General features: G+C 35.8%; 1 protein-coding gene across 1 annotated transcript in view; it reads right to left on the reverse strand.

Annotated features, from left to right (window-relative positions):
* NALCN (sodium leak channel, non-selective) overlaps positions 1 to 12824 on the reverse strand; it is a 253524-nt gene that overhangs the window by 193617 nt on the left and 47083 nt on the right. The window contains exon 7 of the mRNA XM_067289696.1: positions 3571 to 3725. Coding sequence (XP_067145797.1) covers positions 3571 to 3725 — 155 coding nt within the window. The remainder of the gene's footprint in view (positions 1 to 3570; positions 3726 to 12824) is intronic.

The raw sequence follows: 12824 nt of genomic DNA on the forward strand, positions 1-12824 counted from the left end.
AGACTATCAAATGAGGTTCCATCAGAGTCTGTTTTTGGTTTTGTTCTACTTTTTCATTATTGACTAGGTTGACAGAAAATAAATTATACTCATCACATTTCGGATGAAAGTAAGCTAAAGGGTACTGCAAGCATTCAGGAGGAAAGAATTAAAATTCTAAAAGATTTTGGCAAATTGAAGAAATAGTCTAAAAATTAGAAATTATGACATGCAACAGGGACAAGTGCAAGGTTCTACATTTAAAAAGAATCAAGTAAACAAATATGGAATGCGAAACAATCATGACAGTTCTTTAGAAATGTACACAAGGGCTGTAACAAATCAGAAAAGCATATGAATCACCCACATCATGCTGTTGTAAAAATGGAAAACATCTCACTGGGACGTAGAAGCAGTAATACAGCTTAAAAAACCATAAAGTACTCTGCCAGTACTCCATTTCAGCAAAGAGGTGAATCAGCTAGAGAAAGTCTAGAGAAGATTTTTATAAATCAAAAATGATTTATAAAAAAAATAAGTCTTACAGCAAAAAACTGAAAATTTTGGAGCTATATGGCCTAGCAGGGCCCTAAAGGGTAGAAGAAGCATAATAATAGTCTTCAAAGATGCAGAAAAGCTCTTTTTAATGTTTTCTCTATATCCATAGTGAATAAGGTGCAAAATTATGATCTTAAATTGCAGAAAGAAAGATTCATGTTAGACTTTAGGAAAATCTTCTTAAGAATAAGGATAATGAAGCACTGCAATAGATTGCTTGGAAAGACTGAAGTCTGCTTCACATGAGAAGGTGGACTACATAATCTTGTCAAGATGTCTTCAAGCCCTATTTATCTATAGTCTGTAACTATGTTCTTCCTTCAAAAATGCATACATACACACATGCATAAAACAGATAAACAGAACACCTCAAAACTAAAAAGAAAGCCTGGGAATTAAATGTTTATGAAAATATTTTGTCAAGTACCAAAACTTACATTACTTTTCCAATTTTTATCCCTTTAAAGCCAAAATCATTTATAAAAGTGGGAAAAGAATATGGCCAAAATTGAGGGACTTTCTAAATATATAACTACCTGCTTCGCATAGTCTTCACAGTATAAAAAATCAATCAACTTGCAGCTGATTTGGACAGATTTGGTCTTCACTCTGTAATAAAATCGTAAAAAGCCTCCCTTTTCTTTCTCTTTGAAGAAAAGTAACAGAAATGATCAAATTCAAATATGCATAACTTGTATTTATATACAGCAAATGAAGTGGCACTGATTATATGGTAACTGCCAAACTGCTGTGCTCTTGTGATTTTTGTAATGATACATTTCAGGAACCAACAGGACAGGCTGCATAATAATATCTGCAAGTAAAACATCAATGAATGTATACAATAAAATACTATAATTACACAGGAAAGATCTACTGCATTACTTACCTGTTAACTACATACAAAGGTGCATCATCAAATGGAGATTTATAAAATATTGATAAACTTGCTGGTTATTACCCTATTTTTAACATTCCTAATTTGAGGAAGCTTATTTAACTTATTTAACAGTGGCATAACTGCTCTGTCTCATCCAATATTTTAAAGCTTAGTGATCAGCTTTCAATTGATTTTCAATTTAAGCTCTGGCTGCTGTACTGAGATGTGCTTACGACCTAGTTACCTATTTCTAGACAAAAAACATGTATCAATGATATAATTCTCCTATGACTATTAGCAATCTTTTATCTTTAAAATGCAGCAGTCAGGAAGACATATCAATAAAGCATAGGACTGGGACCCAGGAGACCAGAGTTTTAGCCCTGCTTTTTTAACCAGCTTTGCAGGCACCCTTTGACTTCACCTGTCTTTGCCAAACTCTTCCCATCAGTAAAGAAGTACCGGCCTCCTTTAATAAGCACTTTGAGCCTTGTTCAAATCATCTACCCACCTAAGCTTGTCCAAGGCATTGCAGCTACTTTTCCCCAGTGACCAGGTAGACAGCTAGAATAACAGCATTCAATGCCCTAGTAGGTATGACAACTAATTTTGCATGTCAAGATAAGAAGGGTAGTTTCAGTCGGAGGTATAATTCTTCTGGTGATGTACTTATCCCACGCTCCACTGCCAAATTATCTCAAACTAGAGAACCTGTGTGTGGATGTTTTCAGCTTCTAGTGTGAACTCAGCTCATGTTTACCCAGGCATGACAGAATGCCACTAACTTACGAAATGCTGAAAGTTGTCTGAAAGATCACACAAGGTTGTCCTCTGAGATCTACCAAAGACAAATTTTATATAAAGATAGGTACCATGGGCGGTGCTAGTACAGCTAGCAGTACTGGTACAACAAGGACACTTATGGATTCCAGGAAAAACAGAATGATATTTGGATGCTTTCTCCTTTTATAATGAGAGAAAAAAAAAAGCACACATTATGGTAGTTTTTGTTCAGAAACTTTTTAGTATCACAGAGTACCTGTCGTGACAGAACTGTGAATCTATTTCTTGTAACCCTCTGGCTCAGTGTGTATATTCAGCCACCTGGCAATCAAATGAAGTGATTTGGACTGCAAAGGCTTTCAGTATTCAAAAAAAGTCTTGGATTGTAGTAATTCAGTCATTAAACCTTTTTATTACCTTCAAGTTCAGCTGGGGCCAGGATAACAGTCTATTGTCTGGAGCTCAATCCAGGAAAAATGAAAAGAAAGCTTACTGGAGCCAGAGAGAAACATCAAAGAGAATATGGCCTGCAGGCACGCTTTCTCATTTGAAGGGACTTCCCTACCTGTGTTTATGAAAATGTACACTGCAGGCTCCTGTTGGACCTTTGTCTGTGAAATGCATGTGAGATAACCACAAGGCTCTGACAGGGAAACTGCATATTTTCCATCTGGGTATGGATTTTGCTTCAGCATATTTTTGCCATATTTCAGCTGAATTACTGCTCTGTGCTCCTACTCAAGTTTCTTTGTGGAAATGACACCACATATTCCAGCTAGCAGAGAAGGTATTCTCTTGTTGATTTGTGGTGTTTCTCACAGAACACACATCACAGCTGCACTGCAAAATCTGCTTAACTCTCAATCACTTTGGGGGTTCTAGTTCTCACTTACACATTGTGGATTCAGATTGCCACAGATATACGTGCTCTCACTCTCTCTCCCCCTGCCCCTTAGTACCAAGGTGATTATCAAAGTAATTCTGGGTGTTTTTGAATAAGAATTACTACTAAAATTAGACAAATAGGATGAATTATGAGACCATTATATACTCTAAAATGAATCATAAATAAAACACAGAAATTAGTCATTATATTTGCATACTGGTGATAATGAACTGTTGCCTCTTCTTAAATAAAGACATTGTTTTAAAAATTTTTAAATCCTGGGAACCCAGGCAGTATAAAAATAGATTATAACTTTATCATTCCAAAGCAAACAGCACAGCTTCTCTTTCTGGCACGTGCTCTATTTGAGCAGAATACTGATTGCACTTGATATCTTTTCAGCACAGATACGAGCTATCTGTTCTACTCATTTTATAAACATTTTTAAATGGATACTGAAATGGATTTTACCAGTAGGACAGACCTATCTCATTAAAGCCACTGTAGCCCAGCTCTTGCCTGCTTAGTCCCAGATCTTCAAGGTCCATGCATTTAAATCCAGGTGGGCACTGGTAACCTTCTTCTAGCTCCCTGGAACAGTGGGTGTCTGGGATAGCTAAATTATTCCAAGTTACATTTCTGTGAAAAAAACAAAATTAATGCGTTATATAAATTCAGTCCATAGAAAAACTAAATACTTGTAAGTGAGAGGACTAAGGCAAGAAGTGTATCGGCTGTTATTCTCACTATTGGTTGTTCTTTGGAATATGTTATTTGCATTAATTCTGAACTAATTATGACTCCCCAGGACATACAGAAGAGGTAATACACAGCTGCTCTGACTGCTCTTTAATGGAATTTGGACACTTACTGCTTCGGACTCCTTTGAAAATCCTGAGAGTGTGTCCAACTGCAGTCAATACTGTGACTTTGACTTCCACAGACATTACCTGAGGTGGCTTTGGTACTCTTAACAGTATCGTTATGGATGACTCACCAGCCATTCAAGTATATATTTAGTTTCTTGTACCTCGGTTAGGCCAGGTTTCTACCACAGCTACATAAGATAGCTACCTTTCACTGGCACAGCCAAGGATTCAAATCACTACATTTTCAGAGTTACTATCTGGGTATAGCTGTGACTGAAACAGTTTGGTTTCACTTCTGGACAAGGCCAACAACGGTCTGGTAAAAGAGGTGAAAAACTTTTAACTGACTCAAACTGGTTCAAACAGATTCATGTTGGTAAATGTAACACTGAAAAACAGAAAGATCATGAGACAATGGGCAGCCCTGCCACCCAGTGTGTTGGCCAGAGAGATGCTTAGTCATCTCATTTTATTGTTGCCAGAGGCTGGGCATCACTTGCCTTCCCAGCTCCTCTGGCACATGGGGTTATACTACTGGAGCTGCTCTGTCATGCTGCACTGCAACAGGAACTCAGGTAGTGCCAGCATTAAGGGACACAGTAGCTAACAGGAGAGAGAGAAGTTGTTTGTGGCTCCCCATTCTGTTCAATCTGTGCCTGCTGGCATGCACACATGAATATAAATCAAAGTATCCTCAAACTTTGGTAAGGAGGAGCTCAGGCAGTTAATTCTTGTAGGTGCTTATGGCACACTTGATTATAGCAATACATAGTTCTTTGCCATGGAAAAGCCAGAATCAAAGACCGGTCACCCCCATCTTCCAAGAAGTTGTTTAGTTAGAGGTCACCTTAGCAAAAAAATCCCTGTCCTGAACAGGTCCCTGTTATGGTTTACAAAGCAACACAGCACAGTACCACAGTGCAGAAGTGAGGATTCATGCTAGCTGTACTATGAGTCAACTGGGTAAACCAAAGAGAAGAAAGGCTGCAATATGACACAGCTCCAACTCTGCTGAATAAGTGCACAGCTAAGAAAATCCATTTTTCATCTTGCTTATATTCTGACTCTGACCTAGCAAATAGAAATCCTGATTTTTGATTCAGTCCCAGTGCAATTTCAAATTAGACTTGAAAAGCCAGTCAGGGTCAGTTCTGGTTTGAGAAAAAAGCAATTCACAGCAGTTTTCCTTTCATGTTCAGGCTGTTTCCTACTTCCTGCAGAGACTTTTGATATAGGAACAACCAAAATGAACCACCCAAAGCTAAAAAGAAAATCTTGTAGTATGCACCCCCTTATCCTGAAGCCTCAGGATGAATCTTAAAATTCATCATCTTTTTTTAATTAATCTTGTTTGTCCACAGAACAGGTGAAACTTTTCTGTCTGCCCTTTAGTGAAATTAGTACCTTACAGTTCTTGTGAAAGTCCCCTTCTTTTAATCTAACTCACAGATGCATTTTGACAACTAAATTGGGTGAACAGAAGCTTTAATTACTTTATTTTTCTTGCTTTTATGCACTGCATGCAATAGCAAAAGATTAGTCTAAATTTGTCCTTGTGAAACTGAAGCTTCCTACAGTTTTTCTTAGGCAATTGTAAATGCAGAGAAATAACCATAACTGCACTTACTCTGTAGCCATTTCTGCATGATGCCCAGAGCCATGTATAACTTCATGCATGCACACACAAGCATATACAGCTTTAGCTAAAGTTTTATAGAGTAACCCGAAAATTTAGCTATGTGCGTAACTAGAAAGACGGGCAGATATACAAGCATATGTGTAGCTATTTAACTTTTTGTAAACATGGTCAGCATACATCACTCAAGGATTTAAAAATTTCATCCAAACACTTCAGATTTATGATACTGCTCTCTAAAAGCCATTATAATATAAGAATATCTTAAGACAATGTTTTATGAATATTTTTATGAATCAAAATTAATTCATTGGCGCAAGCAGATTCAGTGCCCAGGCTACTGGGAGCTAATGAATTTTACATTATGGTTTGCATTAGAAAATCCCTCAGATCCAAGAGGCTAGCAGTGTGAGGGCATATTATTAAAAGTATTGCTGTCTCAATCATTACAATGCAAAGCACTCATTTTAAGTGCTTCATTTAAAACTAGGCCATTTCTATATCATATCAAATCTCTGTCTGAAGAAAAAAAGCTGTCTCCATGCATGGAGTATCATTTTTGTCAAAAGGGAAGAATCTCTGCTTATAGTACCTGTACCGATACAGGTATAGACTCTTTTGGACCGATGTCATTAGGCAGTTTGTATTCTGGTTCAGGATAGTGAATAAATACAGCCAGGAACATCTAGCCTAGTAATGGCTAGAATATCACCAGTCATTTCCAATATAATATGATTTAAAATGTTTTATTCCTTCATATCCCAGTAGGTCGGACATACTCAACAGTGACTACATAAAAATGCAGATTCAGCATGTAGATTCAGCACGTAACTAGTTTTAACCTTCTCAAAAGTTCTATTAGGCAATGTGCTTGAATATCTTGCTGAATAGGGGCCTTGATAAAGTTACAAATCCTCACAACGTGAAAAAGGAAATAATCCATTCTCATAGACCAACTGAATATTTCAGATCCATGCACAGTATTCAAAGTGTATGAAATACACCATCAACCCAACAGGTGAGCTGAGAAATGAGTTCAGCACAGGAATGTAAAGCATACAGAACTAGATACATGACCTCACATCCCTTGATTAGAATCCTTTGATAATAAGATCGTTGTAAAAGACATAGGAATGCTACTCTGACATGTTTTTAACTGCCTGAAGAACATTCTGACCACATACATACATACATACATATGGACATCACAAGAACAACATGAATTAATGTGTCTCAGTAGTACATGTGCCCCTTTGCTATGGCATCTGCAGCAAGACAGGTCTTTCAGCCACCATAGTCATCTGAACACAATCTCTTCTCTCTGAGTACCATCTCTTTACTAGGACTGTTCTTTAAGGAGAGGTTTTGACCTTAGTACTTAACAACTTAAGAGTCAAATTCCCTGAGGTAATTCCTAACTTATTTGACCTATTTTCTGTTAACCCGACTTTCTCTGCCAAGAATAGAAATGGAGTTCAAATACGGTTCTTTTCTTCTGGTATTCTATTAATTTTTAAACATATCACCAGAAAGTCTTTGGAAATTACCAGCCTACTTATGTAGTTCCCAGATCCAAAAAATTACAGGAAAAACTAATAAGGAAATATATTGATAAGATATAAAGAAATTGATTCAATTACTGAATTAGGAAAAGAAGTCAATAATGAAACATGAACTAGCTGGAGCTGAATTATTTTCTACATTAGTACAGAAGAATTGCATGTCTCTCCCTGTGCCAAAGCGAAGCTCTGCAAGGCTGCTTGCCAAAGAACTACTACCTAGGTAAAAATACCATAGCAGGCATAAAAAATGGCTGACAGATAATGAAGTAAGTAAGTAGCAACTGCACAGCTTCCAAGTAGGGAGCAATACATTAACTGGGATCTCAGAGGAACTGGCACTGGGATCTGTGCTATCCATTTTTGTTAATGACCTGGGGGACAGCGTGAACTCCACTTCATCAAAATCTACACAAACCATATGCTGAAGGATGACAAATACCTATGAGAATAGAGAACGACTTCAGTTCTGAAGAGCTTAAAGGCTATTCTCAATAATTGCGATTTAATGTCAACTCATGAATTCAGAAAGTGATAGAATCTAAATGCAAAATGGAGACTGCTCTATAGAAAGCATTAATACAGAAATAGGTTTGAATCAGATGATTGATAAAAGATAGATTTTCTTTAAGACATCAAGAATTCATAGATTCAGCATCCTTTGATGTTACATGAATTTAGATGTCTAACTTTGAGCACTCAATTTTGAAAAATTTGTTTGATTCCTATACATTTTTCTAAAGATCATTTCTTGTTTTGCAGTATTGGCAGAGCACAAGCAAAAGCAACAAGCCACTGAGAAGGCATAGAAACGAGAGAAACCTAAAACAAACACTGAAGTTCAGACCTTCATGACCTTAGTATGAAGTTCTTGGAGTCTGGAATAAATTGGTTCTGGGCCAGGATCACTCAATAAACATTTTCTCTTGAGCAATACGGTGGCTTTACGGTGGCTACATTGACTTTAGACACATTATCTCATTATTAATACTGCTCTCTTATTTTAAATAGATAAATGAGATCTAGTTCATTTGTCTTTATTCTTAAAAGTAGAGTCATTACTTCTGTGAAATAACTTCATTGTACTATTTTGGACAATCATTATAGACCATGAACATATTTTTAAGCCTTAAATTCTGTATTACATCAGTATTTTATGAAATGAGATGTCAGTTACAAGCTGGATTCATAGCGGGAAAATAAGGCCAGCTATTTGATGAGCATCCTGATTTTAACAATATTTTTGGAGATTTCTTTGAAGAGCAAAATATAAATTTAATATATGTATAAACTGGCAGACTAATCATAACTGAACCTCTCAGGTCACAGATCTGATATACACAGGGTAGCAAATACTAATTTCATAGTCAGCATTTCCAATACATTTAATTGTACAAAAGAATACATTTTCACATCAACTGCAGAATAAGCTCTATTTAGTCACAGACACTTTGCATTCTAGATTTAATGCTCTCTCCTGCAATTGAGTCTATGCAAAAGGCAAAGGGTTCAATTAGGCTGTCCTCAGTTAGATTGCTAGTGCCATTTGGAATGCCTGAGGATAACCCACTCAACCTCTAGCTGCTGATTTAGGAGGTTACAAGTCTCTGTAGGTCTCATGTCATACCTGAAAGTTTTGGATACATTAGGTTATTTCAAGTAGCACTAAATCCCTACATGGATAATTGCATCAGTTCCTTCAAGTTAAAAAATGATGGTTTCTATGGCCAATAAGCTATATGATCAGTCCCTTAATTTGCTTTCCACCTTTACCACCCTCCAATTTTAGAGCACAGAACCTTGTTTTCTAGTCAACAGACTTTCCTTAAAGAAGGTAAACTACCAAAATGCAACAAACAAACAAACAAACACACACGCACACACACACCTACTGGTATATCCATAATTAATGGCCCATATGAATCAGGAAATCTGAGATTAGGTTTCTGTAACAACATTATACCAGTAATGTTATGCAAAAGAATGTTTACAGTAGGTCCTATTAAAAGCTCAGGCAGGTCAGGTCCATTACTATACAGTTTCTGTTATCACTAGGTAGCTAAAAAATATTTCTTTTATATTCCAAGTCATGCCTTTTTTTCAGAGACACTAGGAATTTAAAAGGCATGAAGCTTAGAAGGAAAAGTGTTTTCTTTTTAATCGGCTCCTTGTGAAAAACAAAAGGGAGGAGGGATTAAAGTTTATTTTTTGCTTGGTGATCACGAAAACAATCTACGTACCTAGACAAACTTCCTTTTGTTTGCCTTTTTACATGTGACTTTTTCCCAAATCCATATATTAAAGCTTACTGTACTAACCCAATCAATTCCATTTTATCCACTGGGAAACTCTGAACATACAATTTCTATTAATGGATGGTTGCTAAATTACTTCCTTAGACTAATGCTCTTTTTACAGAAAGACCTAACAATAACATCACTAGTCCCTCGGAACTGTTAGAATAATAACACCATGATATAGTCATTAGAATTTTTTTAAGAAATTTGTTTCTATCGTGAAGGCTTCTTTTTAACCACTTTCATAATTATTGTCTCATTATGACCTCTACTTAGCATGGAAGATGTTCATATCTAAATTAGTGCTGTTGATATTTCTAAAATTTGCAGTAGTAATTTATCATCATTACTGGGCACATTTTTTCAGAGAATACTCACTGTCAGCTAACTCTCCTGTCACCAAAGCCAGACACATATATAACCACAAACTTCAGTACATGACAGCCATACAATAATTGAGTTCTCCTGAAAATCTCATTCACTAGATCTTCCAGATTATGTGGAAAAAGCTTGCAACTTAGAACAATGCTGCTGCTAAAGTCATTACAAGTTCTAGATAATACAATAATAGGATCATCCAAAATCACTGATGATAGTTGAAGAAATTTCAAAGAGTACCTCTCTGCCTTAAGGATTACAATTATTTCTAAGCAAAATTCTTTCTCTGATGTTTTACAGTCTTAGCATTCTCATGGATCATTTTTAATGTTTTGATTTACTTTTTGACAAACTTAGGTCTAAAGTCATCATGGACCATATTTAGAGAACCAATTTCCTGTTTTTAGTCAAAGAACAAAATCTGTTTTATCTTTTAAACTGTGAGCGTGAAAACACCATCCATATTTAATGTTTCTCATAATTATATCTGTAATTATAACCATAAAACTTTCAAAGCTTTCTGGTAACAGATTGTCTCTGATGACTATTTATTATTATTATTAAAAGATGAAGATAGGGCATGCTTCAAGGACTCACGACTTTAGGGACACTACAAACACAAAGCTTAAGCTTTGGCAACATTCCTTATTTTACATTTTAACTTGGCAAACACAGATTTTGCCACTCAAGAATTAGTAACTGAGAAGGATATTAGACAATATCTGCTAGGGATAATTATATTCAAATCAACAAGCCCAAATATCTGAGGGTATCTCTCATCTCTTTTATTAATTTTAATACATTTTGGAATAGCAGGGAAATTCCAGAAGAATGCTAATGTGCCGTTATTTTAAAAGACAAACAGCATGATTGGTGGGCCTGACATCAACCCAGACAAAAGAATGAGAGAGCTTATACAAAGTCCAATTGATATAGAATAAAGAACACGAACAGAATTGATGGCAGTCATTGTGGATTTACAGAAAATAATTCTCATTATACTAACACGATTTTGATATGATTTCAGATTTGTCTATGGAAACTTCCTATCTTAGATTTTGTAAGGCAATTCAGTCAATAACATATGATTGATTAAAAGGCTGGCACTACATAATATCAGTAAAACACATGCTAAGTGGGCTGAAAACATGATTGATTCACATCTCAAAAAATACTTGCCAATGAAACTATCATCATGATCTACCATAATCAGTGAGGTAGAAACAAACATAAAATCAAGAATACAGGTAGAGAGATAAATAACAATGAGAACAGGGAAGCAAAACTAAGCTTTCTGGACCATTTGGTTACCTGAATCCAGTAAAATGCAAAGTTATACAGGTGGAATTATTGAAAGCAAGCTGAAACTGAAAGCAAGCCTAATCTATAGAATAAAGGGAATAAAAGAGGGTGGAAATACTATATTGTAGAATATAGATACTACGTGAGAGTTTGGCAAGGGAGGATATAACAGTGAATTCTCTTATATTTCTCATAATAACATTGTGGCAAGAGAGCCAGTGCTTTCCCAGACTATAAGCATGACTGTAATGAGTTAATGTTCCTCTCTGTATGGCACTGGTACAAATTATGATGAATACTACATAGTTTTGTGTTCATATTTTTAAAAAATATTTGAAAAAGTGGGGAAAGATCATAGAAAAGCTATGAAAATGAGAAAACTGGAGAACATGTTTTGCAGTGAGAGACTTAAATAGCTAAATCATGTTAGTTTATTAAAAAGCATATTGAAAGGTGCCTAAATTATTTTGTGTAAATGGACTCACATAGAGAAAATATTGGGAATTAAGATTGTTGGTAATCTAGCATAAAAAAGTACAAGAAGAATAGAAAGCTAACAGCTGAAGCCAGACTAAAATGATAAATTAGGGACATATCTTTTAATAGTGAAAATTATTCACTTTTGGTGTAAACTAACAAGTTCCCTTGCTTGTGAATTATTCTTCTGCTGATACTTTGATCAAGAACAGATTCATACCTAGAAGACACACTCAAGTCAGGTGTAAGCTATAAGGCTGCATACAATGGAAACAGAATGAAAGGTAATATAAACCTGTAATTTACAGACAGACAGACTAATGATCTAATTGTTTCTTTTGATCCTAAATTCAATATACAGATACTGTAATATTTTACTACTGCTAATATATTGTCTTCCAGTATCTCTGCCCCAAGGCACATCTTGTCATCTTGGCATTCATTTCAGATCTTTTATTGATTATTTATCTCAGTTTCAGGTTTTGGTATCTATTTTTCTGATAGTTTTCACACGGTCCTCTCAGCAAAGTGTTAAAGCTCCAGCCTTAAAGCTCGTACCTCTTAGGTGAATCACTAGAAGGAGTGTCACAATAAAAGGCTGTAGCTCTAGCTCTTATCCCACCTCATTTTAGGCAATGAAGAGAGAGAGAAAAAAAACAAATCTCCAGAGGATGATTTGGATGTTGGTGGGTTGAATTGCATTCCAGAAGTACCTTTCTCTCTCCAGAAGCTAGAAAGGGAATTTAAGGCACTTAGGTTCCTAACATAGGTGCCAAAGTCAAAAAATGGATAATTCCATACTTATATCATTGTGACAGATCATTTGTGTTACGCAAAGCCAGTGCTGCCACTGCCCATATGAGAACAGGATGTTTGCAGATACTTAATGGTTTTGACAACCTGTTGGTTTGATCGCTAATTACTGGAATTAGAGGAAATTAAATTCAAATCACCCTGTCATTACTCTTCAGAGGAACAAGGCCACTGAAGTTATCCACAGAATAATGAGTAAGAAAAATAAATCTTTCCTATAGACAGTTCTGGTATGTACATCCAAGCACTAGAAAGCAAAGTTCGAAAAAGAAAACTCGAAAGTCCTGGTATGGATTTATTCTTAAGGTAGTATGCATGAATGACGCCTTTTTGAGATTTTATGAAGTGTCACCTGGCATACAACCATATGACAGCCCATTTTTTTGATTGCTACAATTAGTCATCAG

Source organism: Apteryx mantelli, chromosome 1 (genome assembly GCF_036417845.1).
Source record: "Apteryx mantelli isolate bAptMan1 chromosome 1, bAptMan1.hap1, whole genome shotgun sequence".
Taxonomy (NCBI): Eukaryota; Metazoa; Chordata; class Aves; order Apterygiformes; family Apterygidae; genus Apteryx; species Apteryx mantelli.